General features: G+C 37.7%; 1 protein-coding gene across 3 annotated transcripts in view; it reads right to left on the reverse strand.

Moving 5' to 3' along the window:
- Nep3 (M13 family metallopeptidase neprilysin 3) overlaps positions 1-26,680 on the reverse strand; it is a 502,574-nt gene that overhangs the window by 106,167 nt on the left and 369,727 nt on the right. For all 3 annotated transcript variants that reach the window (XM_090407352.1, XM_090407368.1, XM_090407360.1), the window contains one exon: positions 19,416-19,467. In XM_090407352.1, coding sequence (XP_090263478.1) covers positions 19,416-19,467 — 52 coding nt within the window. The remainder of the gene's footprint in view (positions 1-19,415; positions 19,468-26,680) is intronic.

The raw sequence follows: 26,680 nt of genomic DNA on the forward strand, positions 1-26,680 counted from the left end.
GGATCTTCAGATGTTTGCAGATGATGCAAAGTTAGGTAGAATTATCAGGAGTAGTGTTGATGTTAATTCTCTACAGGAAGATTTGTTAGACTTTCAGCTTGGACAGATGAGTGGGGGATAAAGTTTTAATATTAATAAATGGGATGCAGTGATTAAGGCTATGTACTGCATTGGCAGAGCTGTACTTTAGGAAGTGGATGAGATTCAGGATCTTGGAGTGATGGAAGACAGTGGACTGAAGTTCCGAGGGCACATCACAAGTGTTATAAAGATTGCACATCATATTGCAGCGATGATAAAAAGTACACTGACATGTAGGGATAAGGAGGTGGTGCCGCCTCTGTATAAAGCATTGGTTAGACCACATAGGTGGACTGTTGTGCTCATATTTAGTTACCTAGTTTTTATTGGGATGTGGAAACACTAGTGAGGGTCCATAGACAAATAACCAAAGTGATATCAGGAGTGTTGGCTATGAAGATCAGTTGAGGGAATGTGGATTACAAAGGTTGGTGGAAAGGAGGAAAAGAGGAGATATAATTGAGACCTTCAAGTTAGTTAAGGAATTCTATCAGATTAATACAGAAGGAATTATAAACAGAGTAGATGTAAGATGGGAAGAACAAGAGACCAGGCCATCCCTGGAAGTTGTATAAAGATGTGATGAAGAAAGGTGTGAGGAGTAGATTATTTTTATGTGGAGAGTTGTTAGTGAGTGGAATGCATTGCTGGAGTGCATTGTCAATGCAGGTGGTGTAAATAACTTCAAAGCTCATTATGATAGACGTTCTAAAAAACGTTTCTAACCTCAACAAATTTGGGTGCATGAAACTGCCCCAAATTTGGTAGACTTTCATTATGAGAACTTCAGCCCAACTGCCAAGACTACCAAATTAGCCAGCAAGAGGGCACCATTAGGACTTTAGGAACAATACTAGTTTCTTGCTTTCTTCCTCATTTGCTTTGTGTTAGTTCCTGAGTGCACATACCATATCTTTATGTTTCTGAAGATGGCAATGTGACATTGTCGAAATATAGAAGTTATTCATTAAAGTTACCTTTAATTAATATACTTTATATGCGTTGTTAATTCCGTAAACTAATTACCAGTTATGTCTAACCAACGTATAAATCTTACTACCAGAATCATTAAAAAAATGCAGTTTTTTTTTTTTACTTCTAGACTAATAACTTGCTATGCAGGCAATGTAATTTCATATTGCTAGGGTTTGCAAAGGACAAATGCAATGCAATGCAATGCAGTTTGAATGCTTATAAAATTGCTTTATTTTTTGCTTATATTTCCATACCTGTTGCAATAATTCATGTTGAAGTTTTGTGGAACTGGAATGAAAATATATAATTTATTAACTAAATGTCCGCACGGTTAGCCTAGTGGCTGTGTGCTTCGCAACCATATGCCTTGGGAAGGAGTGTCCTAGGTTCGATTCCGGTCGGAGACGTGAGGAGCTTAAGGATTTTCCTCAGCCATAGCCAAGTTAGCCAGTCTTGGGCGTGGACAGCAGGGTTTTCTCCCGGTTTATCTGGGGTTATTCATCCTGCAAGCAGGCAAACCGATTCCCCAAAACACACACAGACTACAGTCTTGAATACCTCCAATAGGGATGCAGCAGAAAAGTGGCTGTATTATTTTGCCATGACTCCTCATTAGGAGGAGACCCAATCCGTCTGAATCAGATGGAATGGAGAGATAGATAAATTAACTAAATGGTTATTTATGTGCCGACATTTTGCTATCACAAGATAGCATTGTCAAGGGCACTTAAAGACATGCTCTCACACATCCACCCGCACACCCACCCACACTCAACAAAGATTGAGAATAATATGACCTCAAGATGAGAAATTGTCAATGTAGAATCCAGCATTTCAAACAGAGAGAACAAACCAACTTGGTTAGAAGAAAAGAAATATATTCAGTATAGGAAACCTAAAAGCAGACTAGCAGCACAACATGCCTTGGATAAAGACCATTTCAAAGGGAAAAGAAAGGCAGGCTACTACATTGATCCCAGTTCAAATCATAGACACAGCTCCTGGAAGCAGCTCATATTCTACAGAATCTAGTTTTACTGGATTCTACAGAATCCAGTAAAACTGATGATGTAATCTAATACAAATTTTGGTACACTATCCTATCTTCCCATTTGCAGTAAAACTGATGATGTAATCCAATACAAATTTTGGTACACCACCCTATCTTCCCATCTTCAGTAATCACAGATGATTACCACACAGAGCATTGCTGTTATCCTCCATACACATGACTGTACTTGTTCTCAAGGTAATTTCATTCTCAGTCTTTGCTGAGCACTTCTTTGAAGTACCTTTGATAATGCTAGCTTGGCAAAATGTCAGATCTAAATAAATAAGTTAATTAGCAAATTATTTATTTTTATTCCAGTTTTGCATAAAGGTTTTGTTCCAGAAACTTCAGCATTAATCTTTACTTTGTTTAGTAATAAAAATATGGTAACTGGTACTTATCACTTAAATGTAATTTCCTTTTCCAAAGGATATGTATGATCTTGTCAATGTTAATAACAATTCTATAGTAACTAAATTTTAATTTTAATAGTTAACCATTTTAAACCCAACAGACAATCATTCAGTCATGATATAACCTTTGATGCTCTTGAGTGGCTTTAACAACTTCAAAAACTCTCTGAAGCAGAATAGCAGCAGACAGCATAACAACCTACCCTTTGTACCATACTCTTTCCTTGGTTAAATTATTACCACATCTAATGCTGAGCAATGCAGCATATGGTAATACTGAGCCCAGTGGAGTCTAGAGGGGATAATGCTGGGTATAGAAACAATGGTATTTTTATGCTTTATACTAATGCCAGGAGTATCCGAATTAAAGGAGAGGAATTGGTGGCATTGATAGCATCAGCCTGGCCAAAGATTATTGGGATCACTGAGATGCGGTTGACAGAAGAGGATATAATAACAGGAATAGAAGTAACTGGGTACAGCATTTTTCGGCAGGATAGGAAGGAAAAGCGTGTTGATGTAGTACTGCTTATGATAAGTGACGACTTATGTCCTCTAAGAGTGGAGGCTTTGAAAGGCAGTGACACTAATGATTTTGAAAGCATATGGAGTGGATGACAGGATATTTAGTGGGGTGTTGCTACAGACCAAGGAGCACAGCGGGTGGGGACCAGGAGATGTTTAGACAGTTGAGTTTGGCAAGTGCAAGAAGAATGATTGTTATGGAGATTTTAACTACAGTAGTATTAACTGGGGAGAGGAAGATGCATGTAGCAATAAGGAATGGAATTTCTAGAATTCTTGAGGGACAAATATCTTAGGCAACATGTAATAGAGGGAACAAGAGGCTCAAGAGTTTTAGATTTGGTCATAGCATCAGAAGAGTTGATAATAACTGAGATGACATCTCTCCCACCAGTTGGAGAGAGTGACCATATGGTTTTGACTTGGAGATGAATAGACATGCAAGGGTATCAAAGAGACGGGAACATATGTGGAATTATAAAGCAGGTGATTATAATAGTCTTAGATGTCAACTTGAGTAAGTTTCATGGAGGGAGGAATTGGAAGGATGGGATATCATTAGTGCTTGGGAAATTGTCAAGGAATATTTGTTAGCAGCAACAGTAAGCTGTATTCCACAAGTGAAAAAGAGGACACAATTTGGAGTAAAGTGGATGACAAAAAATATTAAACAGGAACTGCATGTGAAAAGAGACTATGCAAGAGATATAAGGAGACAGGTAAAGAGAAAATGCATGAAGAATATAAGACACAGGCCAGGAGAGTGACTAGTATGGTAAGGAAGGCAAAACTGGAATATGAGAAGAGATTGGTCCTGAGATCCAAAGAAAATCATAGGGAATTTTTTAGCTATGTGGCCAGTAGGAGAAGAAATGACTGTGGAAGAATGACATTGTGGGATAAAAATGGGAATAGAGTGACTCATGCAGAGGACATAGTGGAATTGCTCAATGAGCATTTTATTGGAGTATTTCATCATGGAGGAGTAAATTTTAATACTAGAGGGATAGGAGGAGAGTATGTTCCAAATACTGAGTACTCTGGATGTCAGTAAAGCTGTGAGACTGGATGGTATTTCACCACGAATTTTGAGAGAATGTGCTAAAGAACTGACATCACCTTTGACCTGGCTTTTCAATGAAAGTCTGGCTTCGGCAAAGGTGCCAGGGAATGGAAGGAAGGTAAGATAGTACCATTGCATAAAGGTGGTAACAGACTGGAAGTGTCTAAATATAGGCCAGTCTGTGTGTCATCAGTAGTTGTTAAGATCTTGGAGAAATTAGTGAGGGACAATATACAGCATTGGGTAGATGAGGTTAATGTTATCTATGAGAGGCAACATGGATTTGTGAAGGGGTGCTCTTGTTTTAGCAATATGCTAGCCTTTTATAATAAAGTTGCAAGAGCAGTAGATGAGGGAAAGGCATATATACTGCCATTTAATTGGACTTAGCAGCAAAAGCTTTTGACAAGGTGCCACATGATAAGCTGATATTTAAGTTGCAGCACATGGGTCTGGATGTCAGGTTGGTCAACTGGATTCAGGATTGGCTGTCCAATAGGTATCAGAGAGTTGTGTATATGGTGGGGCAGTTTCAAGGAGGCAGAGGGTTACAAGTGGGCTCCCAGAGGGCTCAGTACTGGGACCTATATTGTTTAACCTTTATATCAATGTCAGTGGATTGCAGGGGGATATTCAGTTGTTTGGAGATGATGTGAAGCTGGGAAGGGTTATTAGTAATAGTGCAGATGTGGTAGCCCTGCAAGAGGATTTGAATAAGCTAGACATATGTGCAAATGAATGGGGATGTCATTTAATGCAGCAAAATATAAGGTCTTGAGGTTTGGGACACATCAATGGGATGCTGCATACGCTATTTGAGGAACTATACTGGAGGAAGTAGGAGACACAAGAGATCTGGGGTTGATGATTAATAGAAACCTGAAATCTAGGGAACATATTACAAAGGTGGTGAAGGTAACACAGAGGATCGCTGCAATAATGAGAAGGACATTGACAGGCAGAGATAAAAGAGTTATCATTCTGTTGTATAAGACTCTGATCAGACCACACTTAGATTCGGTCTGCAGGATTTGAAGGGGATAAATGAACTGTGGAAAGGGTACAAAGGCAGATAACAAAGATGGTTTCAAGACTGTACAATGTTAATTATGAGGATCAGCTGAGGGAATGTGGACTGCAGAGTTTGATGGATAGAAGAAGGAGAGGTTATAAATTTAAGAGTTTTATACTGTTGAGAGGTGGTTACTGGGTTGAATACTGCGGAATTGTTTTGCTTGGTTGAACAGCGGGAAGGAGTGATGACAAGGGGCCATCCCTGGAAGTTATGAAAGGAAACTGTGAGCAAGAAGGTGAGGAGTGGTTTCTTTGCATGGGGGGGGGAAGGGTAGTTGAACCATGGAATGCATTGCCTGATAGAGTGGTGAGGGCGAGAACGGTCAATGAGTTTAAGAAGTGGTATGAAAGACTTTGTGTTTCCCAAGAGGGACCTCCCACAATGAGTCTTGATAGACTTTGTGTTTCTTAAGAAGGACCTCCCATGAAGAGTCTTTTGACTCCATGGAGGCCTGAATAATAATAATAATAATAATAAAATAATAATAGGGACCATATGTGGAAGCTTCGTAGTTTCATAGAGAAATAAGGAAGAAAGCAAATCCCAATGCTCAATAGCCATATTATTTTATCATTTTACTCATATTTTACTCATAAATTCTATTGTTTCTATTTCTTTTTCTCTCTCTCTCTCTCTCTCTGTTGAAAATGAAATAAAGAAGCAAATTGTAAAAAAAAAAAAAAAAGAAAGAAAGAAAAAGAAATGTTAATTACATTACAGATTAAATGAGAATTCTTCTGATTAGATGTTCAACCCTTTATGTATTGCTATATAAATGCTATTTTTTAGAGCATGCATGCATTCATTAATCCTATTTTTTTTTCTTCTTTTCTTTTTAAGCATTCATTGATTTCTTTTGTACTCTTCTGTTTCCTATTGTCACATGAGACACCACTCATGGTCCTAAAAATATATGTTCTGAAAATTGGATGCATTAAATATGTTGAAAGATATAACATAAAAATACAGTTTTCCTCATTTACAAAACTTTTCTAGATGAATATGTGACAATAACAGAATGGACTAATTTTTCTTTATAGTTGCAATTAAGAATATCTTTCATAAAAATTTGCCACCCTATAACATGTTTTTTTGGTTTCAAAGTCAGCCATTTTAAATTTTTTGCAAAATTTGAGACAAAAATTTTTTTCTTAGAAGAAATGCTTCAATCAAGGTGATTTGGGGAAATCATACACCACATACTCATGAAACACTCAGAAAATGAGACCTGTGGATTCAACCTAGGGCCTGCAGGGTAGAGTACAAAATGGGAGCAAAAATAGTAATTTACATTTACAGATGAAAAATCCTTGTCAGAAAATGAAGGTAAGAATCAAAAAAGAACACACACAAATTTTAGCATTAAAATAGTGATTAAAAAATAAGACAATTTCGCAATCTAGAAAGAAGCTATGATTAAATTAATTTTAAAATCCTCCAAAATACTAAAAATTCCGTGGATTTGCTAAATAAAAATAGTTGCCACAATTAATAGGTTACTAAGAGAAGAGGATATATATATATATATAATTATTATTATTATTTCCCCCTGTATTTAAAGGATAAGGTAACCAAATAACTAACTTTCATCAAAATAGAAATTATGCAACTTCAATTTAATTTTTAATTTGATGATTTTACACAGACTAGCCCAACAGAAAAGGAGAAGCTTGGTAGTTTCATAGAAAAATAAAGAAGAAAGTAAACCTCAAAACAAAGGAAGGTTGATATAGTTATAAAGAAGAGAAAAACTTATTCCTGAAACCTAGTGCAAGAAAGCTGAAATAATTAAGATGAAAAAAAAAGGAGAGTTTAAAGGAGAACAAGAACAATTTCAGATTGATATTTAAGAAGTCAAAGTGGCACTGAGGAAAGAAAAAAGGAGAATCACTTTGACAAGAGAAACTGCAATACAGCTTTTGAAGTGTGATTGTAGCAAATTATTGCATCTGATCTCTAGTTGAATTATACATTGCTAGTAGAAAGATATGTCCAGAATGAGAAGTATCAGCCTGATGAATCAGATCCTTTTCTGAAAACTACAAAACAAAGAGTTTAAAACCAGAACACCAGAATGGCTTCAAAACTTGCAGGTCACATATTAACATGTATGAGACAAACAAATTAAGTGCTAGAAGATAAAGAAGTACATCACCATTATCATCAATTCCTTATGTGTATCAAAATTGGGCCTCCCTCGATGAGTCTATGGACTCCCTGGAGTTGCCCGTAATAATAATAATAATAATAATAATTTAATCACCTCTGTAGCGCAATTGGAAGAACAACGGTACATTGCGCCCTTCGATTGGAATAGACCTAAGTTCGATTCTCGTCGCGATGGGAGGAATCTTTATCTGGACGATTTCAATCGAAGGTGAGTTAGCCGATCTCGTTCGTAGTAGAGGTTCGGTGTAGTGGTTGAGACAGCTGTAGGTGTCCTCCCGTGATGAGTCTTCAGACTCCTTGGAGGTGTCACGAATAATAATAATAATAATAATAATAAAGAGTGTGGCTGACACTATGACAGCATAACATAATTAAATTTACATTATTACTAGCTTAATAATATAAATGAATAATAATTATTATCATTTTTTATTCAGTAATTTTGTTCCTAATGAAATGTTATTTGTTAGTTCTCCAATATTGTCTATTACTCATGCAACAACATATCCCCCCTTTTTTTTTGTCCATATTGAAATAGTCCCCATGAACATCCTATTCCTTAGTGAACCCTAATACACAGATCTACCACTGCTTCCAGCATCTATATTCTTCCTTATATCATTGTTTCTCTGTCCATCTTGCATTCTTGTTCTCTCCATCTCTCACACCACTCCCCTCTCCATTCACATGTCCAAACACATTCACATATCCAAAGTGTCACTAACTTGACTCACTGTTCCTCCTGGAAAGCAAAAATCTTGTGCACTTTCTCATTTACTACAGCACTAATAAAAAACACAAGAGAATATCTATACAGTATATATATATATATATATGTGTGTGTGTGTGTGTGTATAAAAAAGGAAATTAAAGGACTTTATACCTGGAATGACAAATTTATTGTTAAGATACAAACTGCTAAATCCATCCTTTTACGCGTGGAAGAACATCAAAGAGACATTTCTTACAACAGAACCAGAGCCAGCGCTCTCTCTAGCCACGTTCTCTTCTCCATCAACGCAGATCATGGCCACCAACACATCGTTGACTGGCAAAAAACCTCTAATATCCATGTGTGCTATGATGAACTGGAAAGAAGAATGATTGAATCTAAAGAAATATTGCTTGAATCGTCTCATATTAATAACAGCCTTAGCTATAATATTTCTGATGCGCACATTGCCACTGTCCAATACTGGCACACTAATACCAGCTCACGCACGTAGTCAACTTCAGTTGGAACTCTAGCACGCATTCTTTTTTAAATGTACTTGTTTTATACTCGATCTGTTAATGTATTTTTTCATGTGTCTGTTATTTTTTATTTTATTCTTTGCCCATGATACCTGAAGAAGTTGTATTTCAACAAAACTAGTTGTATCTTAACAATAAATTTGTCATTCTTGGTATAAAGTCATTTAATTTCCTTTTTTTATATACAGTTCTACCGAGTAAATAATGAACATTAATATATATAGTGCCTTAGGTGTGAAATGGATGAACAAAGAGATTAAGCATGCAATACAGAGGAAAAAAAAAGTATTATGGAGGCATAATAAGATGAGTGGTAATAATCAATTCCATGAGGAATGCTAACACTTTCATACTAACTCTTTGTACTGCCTTGCTTCATGATCTCTACTCTCATTCAAACCTCACAGTCCATGAGAATATCATTTTCTGAATACTAATACTTACTCATTTCTCTTGTTTATCCACTACACATACACATCTTCCACATTACCCCATGCATATATATACTGCATCCATGGCAATAAATCGCCTTAGAAAAATCCACACTATTCAAGACATTTTTTTTTACATATTGACTGATATAACAGCCTCACTGTTATTGCCATTGTGTGTGTTAACATGGCTGTGCACGCACACACACACGTGCATGCACACACACACACACACACAACATGCACTGTTTGGTTCAGTGAAAACCTCAACTAACACTGCATATCAACCCAACTATCACAAAATAAAATTCAACTAACAATCTATAGGATACTAAGCATTATTCAATATTTAACTACTTTGTCAGAGGTCTTCAAATAACAATCTTTGTACATCTTAGAGATTTCTCACATTCTCTAATGTTCAACCATGGCTACACCATGCTGAACATTCCAATATAGCTTTGGTCCATAATCTTGTTACTTTGGTGGCTTTCAGCTATATCATGACCTGGGAAGAGGCAGAAATATATACTGCTTTCCCACAAATTAACAGACGTAACATTTTCCAGAAAATATGATGAGAAGCAGTATTTTTTCTGTACGGCTTGGCCATCAATCATTGAGAAAATTCTCACTTTATTATTATTATTACCCAAGACTCCATGGAGTCAAAGACTCATCTGGGAGGTCCTTTTATCATACACACAGCTCAACATACCGTGCCTTAAACACACTCAAATTCTCTGCAGACATCACACTCTCAGGCAAGGCATTCTAATCATTCACAACTCTGCATGAAAAAAACCTGCTTCTCACTCCTTTACTAACACCCTCTTTATATAGTTTCCAGGGATGACCTCTGTTTCTCCCCTCATCTCCCACTATTTTCTGTAGAACCTCTCCAGCATTGATCCTATAACAACACCTTGTAGTTTATTTACTCTTCAAGTTGCATCTTCTCAATCTTTCCTCATACTCGACATTCCAGAGTTTAGAAACTACCTTAGTCAGTCGCCTCTGGACCCTTTCCAACATCTCTTCGTCCTTCTGAAAACCAGGTGAACAAATCTGGGTACAATAGTCCATGTGTGGCCTAATCAAAGCCTTATACAATGGAACAAGAATCTCCTTACTTTATTGTTATTTATTGTGATATTGAACAATTATTGTTATTGATATTACATGGGCTACAGAGTCAGAAGACTCATCATGTGAGACTGGTACTATCAATTCTTCACACAATACCCATCACCCTCCTTCAACTCATTAAGCAGTGAATGACTGGCAATCCATTCCAGACATTCATCACTCTCCAAGCAAAAACTCTAGCCTGCAACTTATAAACCACACTTTTAAATAACTTCTAAGGATGACTGGCTCCTAGTTCTCTCCCCACTCATAATGTACTGAAAAAATTTCTTTTTAATTGATCAAATAGTTCCCCTTTAACTTTCTAGAGATCCCATTCATATAAGATCCATGTTCCTTTTTTCTGCCTATCAAGTAAACATTGCGTCCCTTCCACCCACACACTCACACACTTTCATATCCACATAGTGAGCATTTTGCAGACCTGCCACCATCTGGTAACTCGACTCTGGACCCTCATCACCACCAGTGCATTTCCAAGAAATACAGGAGAACAAATCTGTGCACAGTAGTCATGATGCAACTCTATTATAGTCTTATGAAATGAGAGAGAGAGAGAGAGAGAGAGACCGTCCTTATCTCAGTGTGTTTTTCAGTATCTAAGTAATCCCCCTATGAGTCTATTTGCCAAATTCTGCAATATGCCCCTTTGAAGTTCAATCTCTATCTATAATCACCCCCCCCCCCAGATCACTAGTTTCATCAATTTCCTGTAGTCCAGTACCTTCAATGTAATACATAGTGCACAATCTTTTCATCCCAAAGTGCATAACCTTATGCTATGCTACATTAAACTGACAACCCTTATCCTTTGCTAATACTAACAGTTTATTTAAATCATCCTGCAGTATCTCCACATCACCTTCATTAACTATTGCCTGCCCCAGTTTTGCATCATCATCATCAAACAGTTGAATGCTCACTCTCAAATCATATATCATCAATATATAAATTAAATTGTAGTGGCCTTAGTACAGAGCTTTGAGGTGCTCTACTAGTGTCCCTTATTCTCCTGGATTCCACCCCACCATATAGTGCTTTGTAGTGTCTGTTTGTCTGTCACTCTGTATATCAATTCCGCTCACACAAAAAAAAACCTGTTAGTTTATTGTACATTATAATGAGCAGTAATGTGGAAGAGCTCAGGGTAAGATAATATGAAAAAACCATTGTAAAGTCAAACGTATAACTGTTTTTAAAGTTTCTTTAAGCCTCCAATAAGCGGAACTGGTGGTCCCACATCAGGATAGACGAAACTTATCTATCACCTATCATCAAGACAACAATGGCATTATTGTGTTATAGGTTCTGCAACCTTTCATGTAGGCTTTTTTTTTTTTACCTTTTAAAATACTTTTAGTTCACATTGTAACTATTTCATTGGAATGTTGGCTCTGTTTTTAATTTCAACCATGTATTTTTCTTCTCTTATTTCTCTAGTATCCCTGATTAAAGTAATGGATTCTGAGCTGAAGTAAATTCAGGTATTGTTGTGTTGTGTCGGAATAAAATGATGAGTCATCCTTTTTTCCCACCCAACACTAAGTTACCTCATAAGGAGAGTATAAGGACATGCTTATGCCTCCGGACAGAGAATGTGCCATTTGACAATCCAAGAACATGTAAATATCCAAATGTGCGAGCTCTAGACAATGTTAAAATAGCCCATGAGTTAAGTAGAAATAGTTGTAAGTGAATTAAATATATAATCATGTATAAATTGCCAAGTAAATGTGTATAAGCTAGAGCAAACTTTAAGCCATGTAAAAGCAGCTCGTAGCCACGGCGTCCAATCGGCAGCCGCTGTATGCGTGACGACACCACCGCGTGAGGGAGCTGTTTCGGAGTATAAAGGTTTCGGCGGGAATTCGAATTGCTCTCTTATCTCTTGTCTCCGGGTTTCGTTGGCACCTAGTCCTGTCGGAGAGCTGTGTAGAGCTTGCCGCAACGTGTAGCAAGAGCTACGTGGGCCAAGGCTGCAACTACAATGCATTCAGATCCATAAGAAGAAAGAGCCACTGATGAAATCAACGTCAGTGTTCAAATCTGTGTATGAGTGTTTTTCGGTTCGTATGAAAACAAAGAAATAGCAAGACCACCATCAGTGAAGGTACAGTAAGCCGACCAAAGTATCCAGTAAGCGGAAGATTTTCTTATGTTAAATGTTGAATTAAAGTAACCGAAGAGTAGGGAAACAGAAGTTAAGGAAGCATGCTATTTCTGTGTAGTGTTATAGGAACAGTCTGCGATTTGGACACTTTTGTCTACAGTTGAGAAGAAGGCATATTAGGCTCCAGCCAAACTGGAGGCCGAGGTCCGAACTGTTTGTGTGATTTAAGAACAGTAATGTTATATGGTCAGAACGTAACTAATTGTTAACTAAAATTTTGGAGGGGAGATTAAGTAAGAATAAGAAGTATTATCCTAGAGAAGTTCATGTCAGAAGTATTGAGTTGTCTTGTGTATATATGCAATATTACATGTGTGATTATATTAGGTAATTTAGTTAAGAGTCTGAGAATAGATGTACGTTTAGAAGTGAGGAATTGTCAAGTAAGGGACTATAGCATAGAAGTTTTGTATGTGATTAATTAAGTAAAGGGAACCCAGACTCTTTTAAGTTTAAGGATTTGATTAACATGTATACTTGTCTTTGTGCAATAATAAATGTGTTTCTTAAAATATAATCAAATGAGTTTGTCATCCTTTCTGCAGATTTTGAGCTACCGTTTGGAAAATTTCGTACCGTGCATTTAAGGGGAAACCATTAGCGATAGAAGAATTGGGACCACGACTGCTTACTTCTTGATCCCTACATTTCCTTTAAGTATTCTTGGATGACATATCAGAATTTAGTTGCCAGCTGGCGCAGTCTTTAATTAATACAAATTCGTCAGCAAACGAATATCTGATATTAAGTGATACAAAAATTTATGCTAACTGTAAGGCTAAAGTAAAGACAATTAGAGATATAAAGATACAAGGATAGTCAAAGTCACACACGCCAGACGCTAGACTTCCAAGATAAAACAGTTGCCTCATACTTGCATAAAATATAAAAACAAGAATATAATTTCTTCTTAAGTGCATTTATGTAGGCAGTAATCAATAAATAGTTAGTTAATATGCAGTATCTGACTATTAATTCTAGTTATTATTATTATTATTATTATTAACATTTGACTTCCATGAAGTCAGAGACTCATAGTGGGAGGTACACACTATTGCACACATTGCTCATCCAACTGTGCTTTAAACTGATTCAATGTGTCTACACCCACAACACACTCAGGCAATGCATTCCACTCACCACTCTCCATGCAAAGAATCTGCTCCTCACTCCTCTGTTCACACCCTCCATATACAGTTTCCAGCAATGGCCTCTTGTTATACTCCCCTCTCCCATTCTATGAAAAATCTCTTCCATGTCGACCCAATAACAACCCCTGACTAGCTTGTGTGTTTCAATCATATCCCCCCCCCCTTCCTCCTATTCACGAGACTCTGCAACTTACATTCTCTCAATCTGTCTTCATACTCCACATTCCAAAGCCCACAGATTACCTTTGTGAATCTTCTCTGGACTCTTTCCAACATATCCTCATCACCATATAAACCCGGTGACCAAATCTTTGCACAATAATCCTCCTATTCACGAGGCTCTGCAACTTACATTCTCTCAATCTGTCCTCATACTCCACATTCCAAAGACCACGGTTTACCTTTGTGAATCTTCTATGGACTCTTTCCAACATATCCTCATCACCATATAAACCCGGTGACCAAATCTTTGCACAATAATCCTTATGAGGCCTGATCAAGGCCTTATACAATGGAATCATAACCACTCTATTGCTGCATGTCAGGATCCTCCATATCATTGCCATAATCCAATGTGATGTCTTCACAACTTGTGCAATGTGGCCCCTGAATTTCAGGTCCTTGTCCACCATCACTCCTAGATCTCTCATCTCTACTTCCATTAAATTTTCCCCACCAATTGTACACTTTGCATCCCATCGTTGCTTACCAAATCTCAAAACCTTACCCTTTGCAACATTGAGCTGATGGTTCCACTTACCTGCCCATTCATGCAATCTATTCAAGTCCTCTTGTAGAGCAATAACATCTGCTTGACTCTGTATTGCTCTCCCCAATTTTGCATCATCTGTGAACAGCTGGATATCACTAGTTAAACCCAGCCCAATATCATTAACATACAAAATTGAACAACAATGGCCCCAAAACTGACCCCCGCAGCACACCGCTACTGACCTTTCACTTTCGGAAAAGCACACCCAACATACAACTTTCTGATACCTATCTGACAGCCAATCACTGATCCAACTCAGAAGTCTGTTATCCAATCCCATCTGTTTCAATTTATTTAACAGCTTGTCGTGTGGCAGTCTATCAAAAGCTTTAGCAAAATCTAAGTACACACCACTGTATATGCATCTCCCCTGTCCAAGGTATTTGTCACCTTGTTATAGTACATAAGTAAGTTAGTGAAACATGATCTCTCCTGAACAAACTCATGCTGATAACCACAGATAATACTGCTATTATCAACCCATTTCTGTATCCTACTTCTCACCAATCTCTACAGGACCTTCACCACAACTCCAGATACACAGATTGGCCTATAAGCAACAGTCTTATCACTACCTTTATGCAGTGGAACAATTTACCCTCCTTCCATTCTTTTGGTGCTGTTGTAAGACTCTTATTAAACAGGCATGCCAACTATTGCTAATTCCCTGGAACATTCTCTTAATATGCATGGTGATATGCCATCAAATCCTATTGCCTTATTGACAACAAGGTTATTTATTTCCTCAAATAACTCCTGTTCACTCACAATTAAGCCATCCTTTCCTATGTTATCTACACTTAAGTTCCTCTCGATCCCACCCTATCAGGATGAAACACCCTTATAAATTAATCACTGAATACCTCAACAATGTCTTCTGCCACAGTTACCATTCTACTTTCATCCGTTAACTTCACTTATCATGATCATTCTTCCTTCTACTTGCCACATATCTAAAAAACTCTGTAGGATTTTTCTTTGCCTGATTTGCCAATTTCTGCTCATACTCTACTTTTGTTTTCCTTACTAACTAAGTCACTCTCCTGGCTTGTTCTTTATATTCTTCATGTGACTGATTATTACCATTATTCATCTTGTCCTTCCTCCTAAGTACTTTCTTTTTTCCAGATTTCAAGCTTAAGCTCCACATCCATCCATTTTGCACCTACCTTATTCAGCCTTTTGGCCTTCGGAATACATTTGCACATTCTTTGTCAGTTCTCATGCAGCATTTATTTACTTATCACTCAACTCCTCATTCCATGTTATAGCTCCAAGCTGTCTCCTAAGCTGGTCATAATTACCAGACTTATAATTCCACATATATCCTTTCCTCACAAGTCTGCATATGACCAGCCACAACACAAGTGAGTACTTCATGATCACTTTCACCAACTGGAGGAAAGTGTTTAACTGCTCTAACAATTACATCCTCTGATGAAATGATGAGATCTAGAACTCTTGATCCTTACATTCCTTTCTTTACGTGCTGCCTGAGATAGTTATCTCTCAAGAATTCGAGAAATTCATTTTCCTTATTCCCAAAATTTGATCTCTACATTCCGATCTATACCACCATAATTAAAATCATCTTAATAATTACCCTTCGTTTGTTCACTAATCCAAGTTGTTTATACATTTCTGCATTACCACCTTCCATATTCCCAGGCCTGTAGCAATATACAACTAAATATGTCTTCCTCTCAATCTCCACATTACACCACACTGCCTCATAACCATTGCTACTACTGCCTCCTTTCATATCTACCTTATGTGGACTTAATTCCCCTGCTATCATCAGCAGCACTCCCCCCCCCCTCCCTTCTTGCCCTTGCAAAAAATACTGTACCTTTCCATTTCTATTCCCATTATGATATCATCTTCATTCAACCATGTATCACTTATTCTATTGATTTTGGGGCAAATAAACTCAATCACTGAAACCATTTCATCCCCTTTATTTCTGATACTTCTGGCATTTGTAAAAAAACACAGCAGTTCATTTTTGGTGTAGCCAGTCCTATCCAAGCCATGTTTTAGTTGTGATTTCCCACTACACCTGACCAATCACCTTTATCACTGCTTATCACACACATCTGCTCAGTCTCAACTTCTCCACCCACATTGCAATTCTCCATATTCGCTGCCACTTTCAACATCCACTCACCCTATGCCATGTCTCCCTGTCCACCCAAACTCCCCCAGTTTCCCTGTTCCTCTTGTATTCCCGTTCTCACTTCCTCTCTCACTCACCCTACTACTGTTTCCACTGCCAAGCAATTCTGTCTCTTCAGTACCACTCTCCTGATTTTTCCCTTCATCTCTTTCTTCTGATCTCTGGCACATGTCACACACTGTACTTCCGCACGCGTGCGCGCGCGCACACACACACACACACACACACTATACTTTCATCCAGCTACACCTTCTCCAGTACACTCACTCCAAAGCCATTTAAATGCAACCCATCTCAGCTATATAATTTCATTCTTCCCTCAAACAATACCATACATTCACAAACTCCACTCCCTTCTCCTCACAGAGCTGTTAACATACCATTCATGATTTTAGCTCTGCATTGCAACTCATCATCATCACACCTGGGCAACACACTGACAACCTTTCCTACTATGCTGTCATCTTTCACTCTTCTCAATAGTCTCCTGATATTCGTCCACACATACTTCTTATGTTCACTTAGATCATTCGTCCCTACAATCACAACTAACTCTCTTGCTCGTTTCTTCCTCAAAATTCTGTGTAACTATCCAAAATCAGTTCAATTAAAGGTGAATTAAATCAAAATTTTGTTTAAAGGCCAAATTAAATAGAAGCAACTTAATTAAAGTAATCAGGATACTTCAAAAACTAAGTAATCTTGACAGACAATATAAATTAATCAAGAAATGTAGAGCATTCTAATTCCAAAGTGCATTTATATATATCATCATCATCATCAAATTCCTCATATATGCCCTCAGAGGGTGTACAGGATCTTATTATTATTATTATTATTACATAACACCTCCAAGGAGTCCAAAGACTCATCAAGGGAGGGCACCTGCTCTACAACTCTCCGTCCCCACCATTCCACTAACCGCAACTACTTTCTTCATCTACATCAGTGGCATCTACCACCGACTACTATCACTATTTTCACAGACAATCACAAACATCCATGTCCACGGCAGGATTCGAACCCACAGCCTTTTGGCTGGTGAGCAGATATGCTAACCATTCAGCCAACCAGGCCATCTTATGTTAGTACTACATGAAAAATTACATAATTACTAACTTCCTATCAACAATTTTCCTCCAGATTAGTCTGTTATCTGTCAACATTCCAATATTATCAGATCTTATATTTCTGTCTTTTAAGGCACTTTTTACTGTATCAATACACCTACATCTTGGTCTTTCTCTGAGTCTTTTTCCTGCCATCATGGCAAAGAACACTTGTTTAGCTAATCTTTCCTCTCTCATTCTGTGAGAGAGGCCATACCACCTGAGATTAGCTCAGCTAACAGATTCCTAAATGCTAACAATGTCATATTCTTTCCTAATATCCTGGTTTTTAATATGATACAGCCATTGATGCATCTGATCAGTCCCGTAATCTTTCTCAGAACTACTCTCATATTTGTGGTCTTCAGTGTTTGATCAAAAGTTTTATTTCTAACTCAGTTCTCAGATACATAGGTTAAAATTGCTTTGAACATTCTCTTATATACAGCTAGTTTAGTGTTTTGACTAATCTCTCTCTCTCTCTCTCTCTTATTCCATATAAATTTATTCATTTGGCTTCCTACCATACCATACCAGCTTTGCTAATTCTGCTGTCTATATCCAAATTTAGTTTGCCATTGTCACTAAAAAATGTGCCTAAATAGCTGAAATGTTTTACTTATTCTGTGGTTCTCCATTCAGGATGCAGTTGATGTTTTCAATGATTCTGCATATTTTCATTGTCTTTGTCTTTTTAATGATAATTTTCATACTACATTTATTACAGCAGTTATTATTTGATCAGGGAATCCTGTAAACTTGACCTGGATTTATTTAAAAGTATAACATTATTTGCATAAAGTGAAGAGCTGAAAATAACATCTTCAATTTAGATATTGGATTTAATACTACTTTCCTTCAAAATGTGATTCATATAGAGGATGGATAACAGTGGAGAAAATGTACACCCTTGTTGCACACCTGAATTAACATCAAACCATTTTCCAGTACCTTCTTAATTTCTGACTGCTGACTTACATCTTAAATAGAAACTATGTATTGCTCAATATAATGTCCCATTTAAACCATATAACTGTAGCATTTTGAAGAACTGCCCTCTTGACATCTTGTCATATGTCTCTTCCAGATCAACAAAACTAAAACAGAGATCCTTGTTATATTCCCATGATTTCTAAACTATTTGTCTTAAAGTGAAAATCTGATCCTGGCAACATATATATATATATATAGTCTATCCATAAATACTGTTACAACTTGAACAGTGCACAAACCTTTAAGTTATCAGTAAATCATTTACAGCTTTCAGCACATACAAACAACATGTATAATATGCATATAGCAGCACCTCATGACCTCACTTTCTGCATTCTCACAGAATTACGATGGAGGCATGCCTTTACAGCCATCACAAACTGTTGCATCTTAATGCAGTACGGTTGACCTGTTCTTTGGCAGTCAGATATGTCTTCTGTATCATTATAACAGTTAATAGTCTGATACACAAACATCCAAACTGATTCAGAGTGTTTTTAGCATGTTGAAAATACAGTTAGCTGCATTCCAACCTTGTGAAGTGCTATACAGCTACATAGTTCTCATCATCTTCCCCCACTACAAGTTAGTTAACCTGTACAGCTAGACAACTCTCTCTCTACTGATACATACGTGAATGTTGGCTGCCCAAAGCACCAATAACTGAACCAGGCTTGCACAATTCTGTGGGTAGTGGAGGGAGTGCAGAAGTTGTAACAGTATTAATGGCAAAACTCTGTGTGTGTGTGCGTGTGTGTGTGCATACATGCGTGTGAGTGAGTGAGTGAGTGAGTGAGTTTTATTTCATGCTATCTATTTATAATAAAGAGAAACATTTCTGAGACATTGCAGACTTACTTTGGATATTTCATATCATAAAATGGTGCTTGAAGAATACCAGCTGGGAAAACTGAAATTATATTCATAAAAGCATCAGTTGATGAATTACAGATTAATACAAATGCATTTGGATAAATACAATTGCAGCATTTTTCAATGATTAGTAATAATAATAATTATTATTAATAATAATACAAGGTAAAAAAGAAAATAATTATAGGGAGAAAAAGAGCTTTGTAACTGATTTTTATTATTTTCATAACAATTAACTGACTTGTGATTTCATTTCAAAATAAATGATTAAACTGATTTATAGAATAAAGCCTTGTTGTTCTTTTTGCTTCTACATAATGTAATTCTAAAAAAAAAAAAAATTAAAGCAAAATCATACAAACAAATGAATGCAATCTAATTAGGTTTCACTTGAAGAATTAATTTTAAAATAAACATTTAATGAAATTTGAAAGTGAATGAAACAAAGCGATTAAGATTGAACTCTGTGTGCAGATAGGTGTGTGTGTGTGTGTGTGTGTGTGTGTGTGTGTGTGTATTTGAAAAGTAAGGATTATTCTGAATATGGTGGTTTTGATGCCCTATATGTGTGGTTGGGGAGTTAGCCAGATGGATGAATGCTTAGTTGCCAGTTACTAATTTGAGGTCCGTTGGCTTGGGATTTATTAGTACAGAAGGATAGCAAAAGTCATACTACTCCATTACAAAGATTACAGCAGTATACAAGGTAATGAAAATAAGCAAAATAAGTAAATAACTACTACTACTTATTATTATTATTATTATTATTATTCAGGTCTCCATGGAGTCAAAAGATTCATCGTGGGAGGTCCTTCCTAAGAAACACAAAGTCTATCAAGACTCATCGAGGAAGGTCCCCCGCCCTAAGAAACACAAAGTCTATCATACCACTCCTTAAACTCATTGACCATTCTCGCTCTCACCACTCCATCAGGCAATGTATTCCATGGTTCAACCACCCTCCATGCAAAGAAACCTCTCCTCACCCTCTTGCAAACAGTTTCCTTTCGTAACTTTCAGGGATGGCCTCTTGTCATCACTCCTTCCCGCTGTTCAACCAAGCAAAAGAACTCCCCAGTGGCAACCCTGTAACCACCTCTCAACAGTTTAAAAGTCTCAATCATATCACCTCTCCTTCTTCTATCCACCAAACTCTGCAGTCCACATTCCCTCAGCCGATCCTCATAACTAACATGGTACAGTCCTGAAATCATCTTTGTTATTTGCCTTTGTACCCTTTCCACAGTTAATTTATCCCTTTCAAATCCTGGGGACCAAATCTGAGAACAATAGTCTAAGCGTGGTCTGATCAGAGACTTATACAATGTACAGAAAAGAAAGCAAATTTTAAAGATTGAACAATGATGAACGTAGATCATCCAGGTAGACTATAATGGAGTGCGTGCTGTCATTAGCAATAATTAAATTTATCCTTCTGTAGCACTACATAGTGAAATATCTCGTTTGTAATTCCTTTGAACTGCTCGACTAATATCTTCTCATAATGAAAATAAGCAAAATAAGTAAATAACTACTACTTATTATTATTATTATTATTATTCAGGCCTCCATGGAGTTAAAAGATTCATCGTGGGCGGTCCTTCCTAAGAAACACAAAGTCTATCAAGACTCATCGAGTACTCATTTGAATTGCCGCTAGAGGGATTCGTAGTGTGTAGTGTTCGTTGAGAGCTCCTGATAAGATAAGTGTTATTTTAAGTTATCATTGACAGATTTACTTGAATATTACGTAGTTTTGTTTGCTTTGCATATCTTAGTGTGTCTGTTTGTGTTTTTTTGGTGTTTCAATTATTAATTTGATAAAGTACGATAAAAGTGAGTATGACTCCTGTAAGAAGGAAAATGGTGGCTAGTAATAATGGTTCGCCGTCTTTATTCAATAACTGTAATATAAAGGAGATTATTCAGTGTACTATCTGCGAAATGTAGGCTTTGCAGAGTGTATGGATAGATGATAATAAAGGAGTGAATGTGTGTAGAAAATGTTAGGAAAATGAGGAATTAAAGTGTATTTCAAGTCGTGAGTGTGATATTTTTGTCAAACTTCAGAATGAAGAAAATAGTGATATGACAAGAAATGGCGAGGTTGTACCAGAGAACTGTCAGGGCGTGAATGTAGAAAGTGTGAATGATGATATTAATACAGAGCAAATTAATGGTTTAACAGAAAATAAAAAAAGATGAGATAGATCGCGCTGTTGAGCGGAGCGATACAAAGAGCAAAGTGGCAGCTAGAGTGTATGAACAAAAGTCTACTGAGTGTACCAGCCAATAATAAAAAGTATGATAGGAAAAAGTATGAGTGTGAACTTAAACAAAATAAAGGAGAGAGTGCTGTATGGAGATTCGTTAGTACGAGGTGTGTTAGTAGAGGATTTGACAAAATCATACCAACCTGGTGCGACCATCAAGGACGTAACTGAGTCTATTAGAGAGCAAAAGGAAAGGGTGAAAGAAATTATTGTTGTGGCAGATACGAATGATTTGAAAGGAGATAAAATGGAAATGATAGAGGACCTGAATGAATTGTTTGAGGTAGCAAAAGAAAAGAGTGAGAGAGTTAGGATGATTAGTCTTTTGCCGTGGTATGACAGTGAAGTGTTTAAAAGGAGGGCCATAATTGCAAATGACTTTATGCGTGGGTTATGTATGACGAGTGGTGTTGAATTTGTGGACGTGTGGAGTTAGTTCGATGGGCGAAAGGATCTATATAAGATGGATGGCTTGCATTTGAATGGATTCGGTGTAAGGAGACTTGAAAAAGTGTTGTTGAATGAAGTGGATGTGAATAATCAGGGAAAATAGATTTATTAAGTGGGGGGGGGAGTAGATATGTAGACCTTAAGGAGGCAGTTGAGTGTATGAATGAGTATAATATGCCTGAGAGAATAAGGAAAACAAGTCAGAATGGGATAGTTAGTATAAGGCATCAACGTAGGGATGGGGCAAATGGGGATCTGCAATTCATGTATACTAATGCTAGGAGTATTAGGAACAAGAAGGAAGAATTTTTGGCCATGATTGGCACTTCCAGACCACAGGTTATTGGCATTAGTGAAACATGGCTGACTGTAGATGATATAGCTAGTGGGATTGAATGTGATGGGCATACTGTGTTCAGGAATGACAGGGAGAATAAAATGGGGAGAGGAGTATTGTTGATGATAGCTGATGAGCTGCAGCCAAGGAGAATAGAAGTTGAATTGCAGGATAGAGAAAAGAGCACATTTCAGGCCATTTGGTGTGAGATTGTGGCTAGCAGAACAAAATATACAATTGGGTGCTGCTATAGACCAGGTGATGGAAAAGATGGTGGAGATAATATGCACAAGCAAATAGCAGAAATGAGTGGAAGGAGGGAAATTATTATGGGAGATTTCAACTATGGTCACATTGATTGGAGTGAGGAGAGGACACACACGAAAGGAAGGAACTGGATTTTATGCGGTTATTAAGGGATAACTATCTGTGACAGCATGTAATGAAAAATACTAGGGGTCAGAGAGTGCTTGACCTAGTAATTGCATCTGAGGATTTGGCTGTAATAAATATGACCACACTGCCACCAATCGGTGAGAGTGATCATAGGATCTTGACTTGGGAGGTGGCTAAAGGTGTGGAATTTACAATTAAGACAGGGTACATGCGGAATTATCGGGCTGTTAAATATGACAAGCTTAGGAGTTTGATTAGTTCAGTGCCATGGCATGTACAACTGCAAGGGCTAGAAGTTGATAGTGCATGGGATGCGGTTAAGAAGTGTTTGCATGAAGCAATGGCTGACTGTATACCTAGAGTCTGAATAATAAATCAAGTAGGGGTTAAATGGATGAATAACACCATTAAGCTTGAGCTGCAAAAAAAGAAACAACTATGGGGGAATTTAAGGAGAAAGGTGACTGGCAGGCGCATGAACGGTATAAAGCACAGGCCAGATGGGTAAAGAGTGTGGTAAGAAAAGCAAAAAAGGATTACGAAAGAACATTGGCCATGCAGGTTAAAGAGAATCCTAAACAGTTTGTTCGATATGTTGTAAGTAAAAGAAAAAATGTATATGGCAGAATGATTTTAAAGAATGCCGATGGTAGGGAGGTAACTGAATCAGTTGATATAGTTGAGTTACTGAGTGAGCACTTTGCAAGAATATATCATCCAGGTGGTGACATTGCAGAAATGAATGAACCAATAGATTACATGGGAATTGTGGTAAATGAAGTGGAGGTGAGTAGTCTATTGCATAACCTCAAAGTCAATACATCTGTGGGATTGGATGGTATACCAGCTTGTGTCGTACGTGAAGCGGCTAAAGAAGTGTCAGTACCCTTGACCATTTTGTTTAATTTGAGTCTCGGGTCTGGGTTAGTCCTCAGGGGAGTGGAAAGAGGGGAAAATAGTTCTACTACATAAAGGAGGTTCCAAGACTGCTGTTGTAAATTACCGACCGATTAGCATATCAGGAATCATTGTCAACGTCTTGGAGAAATTAGTCAAGAAAAGAATACAGGATTGGATAGATGAAAATGGGATATTGTATGGGGGACAACATGGTTTTGTGACGGGTAGATCATACCTCAGTAACTTGCTCACGTTTTATAACACAGTGACGGCTGAACTGGATAAGGGTAATGGGTTTACAGTGATTCTACTGGACCTTGCAAAGGCCTTTGACAAAATACCACATGGAACTCTAATCAGTAAACTGGAGCAGATGGGGATGGATATAGGGTTGGTGAGATGGATAGGAGGGTGGTTGATGGAGAGATACCAGAGAGTGGTTTATTCAGGAGTTGAGTCCAAAAGATGGCTTGTGACTAGTGGTGTGCTGCAGGGTTCTGTTCTTGGACCATTACTTTTCAGTTTGGTCATTAATGATATAGGAAAAGATCTGAGAGGAAGTGTTCACTTGTTTGCTGATGATGCAAAGTTGGGTAGAGCAATTGTGAGTGCACAAGATGTCAAAATTTTACAGGATTATTTGGATAGTTTGGAAGACTGGGCTAGGGAAAATGGATGTCAATTTAATGTGGCAAAGTGTAAGGTTATGCATTTTGGGGTGAAAAGAATAACAGCAGTATATCACATTGGTGGAACCGTACTGCAGGAGATTGATGAGGCCAGGGATTTGGGAGTGTTGGTGGATAGGGATTTGAAGTTTAGGGGGCACATTGCAAAAGTGGCTAAATCAGCTCATCAAATCACTTGGCTTCTCGATACTTCTGAACAATAACTTGTTTGTCTCTGCTTCAGAGACAAACAAGTTATTGTTCCTCTGTATCGAGCCTTGATAAGACCCCATCTAGACTACTGTGCCCAGATATGGGTGCCAGGGTTTCTTCTTGATGGGGAGGAGGTGGAGAGGATCCAGAGATGAGTGACCAAGATGATAGCAGGTCTGTGGAATGAACCTTATGAGAACAGATTGAAGATTTGTGGGTTGCAAAAATTGGTGTTGATAGGCAAAAAAGGGGTGATATGATTGAGACATTCAAATTACTGAAGGGTTTTCTATAAGAATAATCCAGAAGATATTTTTGAGAATAGGACTGGTGGTGGGAGGACAAGGGCCATACATGGAAGCTGGGAAAGAATGTGGTTAGCAGGGGGTGTTAGAGCTAGGTTTTTTACTTGGAGAGTGGTGAATGAGTGGAATAAGCTGCCAGAGTCTGTTGTGGGTGCTACGACCGTGAATGAGTTCAAGGCGAGGTATGATAGATACTGTGTGAATGTCGAATAGTTGTTCTTGACATGATGCTAGGGCCTTCCTCGATGAGTCTGTAGACTCCTTGGAGTTGCCCAGAATAATAATAATAATAATAATAATAATTGATTTTGCCCTCCTTGGCATGCTGGTTGCTTTTCTTGTTTTGCTTTCCTGTGCCTTCTACTACTTGTAAGACTGCTAACCACCTTTCCCCACCCTTGTACATCTTTCTCAACATTTTCTTTCTTTCTTTTCTTTTCTTTTTTTTTTTCAGCTCTTACTTAGTGATACATCTAACTCCTACCTGATTTATCCTCCCAATTATAGGTATGCAGTTTGATAGTGCTTTATTCTAACTTCCCTTGACCATCTTCCGTGCACTGTTAACATCCCCTCCTTGCAGATTCTCATGTCATCTCACTGCATTGAGCATGTCTCCTGGAGCTTCTCATAATGACTCCTTTTTTTTAAATGTGTCTCTGATGCTGCAACCGTTAACCCTGTGTTTAATTCTTTCATTGTACTGTTTTCACTCCATTAAACCTTAACATGAGTTTGCACAAGCATCTAAGCCTAAATACACAACTTCAGAACAACCTGAACAATTCTGAACTAACATTTCTATTAAGATATCTGTGTATGAGAAGTTGTGCAGTCTTCCAATACATAGAGATTATTATTATTATTATTATTAGGTAACATCTCCAGGGAGTCCAAAGACTCATCAAGGGAGGACACCTACTCTACAACTCTCCATTTCTACCACTCCACCAGCCACAACTACCTTCATCATCTACACCAACGCCATCTACCGCCGACCACGACCACTAGTATTTTCACAGATAATCACAAACATCCATGCCCACAATGGGATTCAAACCCGCAGCCTTTTGGCAGGAGAGTGGATATGCTAACCACTTGGCCAACCAGGCCAGCAATCTGATATTCTGAAAATTATTCTGAAAATTCTGACAATTGGAAAATTAGTATATTGGTAATTATACTAGTTTCTCTGCCACAACAATGCTCCTGATCACTTTTTTTTTTTTTAATTGTTGGGCTCATACATGAGAGAGATTGGTTGGTCAACCTATAGCACAATTAGTACTGTGTATGGGAAAAGAATTGGGAAACGAAGAACTTGTTTACATTGGATTTGAAGGCCTATGCATTGTATTTCCTGGGAAACACATGGAAGGGAAGATTGTCACGATATAGCAGCAGTAGGAATGAGGATAGTTCTGATGAACATTTACGATGGAAATATTTAAAGAAGATGCATGCAGTAGATGCTAGACACCTGTGCAAGAGTGGTTGGAGAGAGAGAGAGAGAGAGAGAGAGAGTTGGTAAGAGATGAATCATTAATCAGTCTAACTCTCTAACTCAGTCTAAATGCTCTCTTCTGTAGTGAATTAAGCATTTTTAGGGAGCTCTTAGGGTCACCTCCCTAGATCTGCATGCAGTACTCAATGGATGGGCAGATTTGTGATTTGTATATAGGGTTAATAGGTGTTCAAGGATAATGTC

This window comes from Typopeltis vanoorti, chromosome 2 (assembly GCF_054136105.1).
Source record: "Typopeltis vanoorti isolate ZY-2024b chromosome 2, IOZ_Tvanoo_1.0, whole genome shotgun sequence".
Taxonomy (NCBI): Eukaryota; Metazoa; Arthropoda; class Arachnida; order Uropygi; family Thelyphonidae; genus Typopeltis; species Typopeltis vanoorti.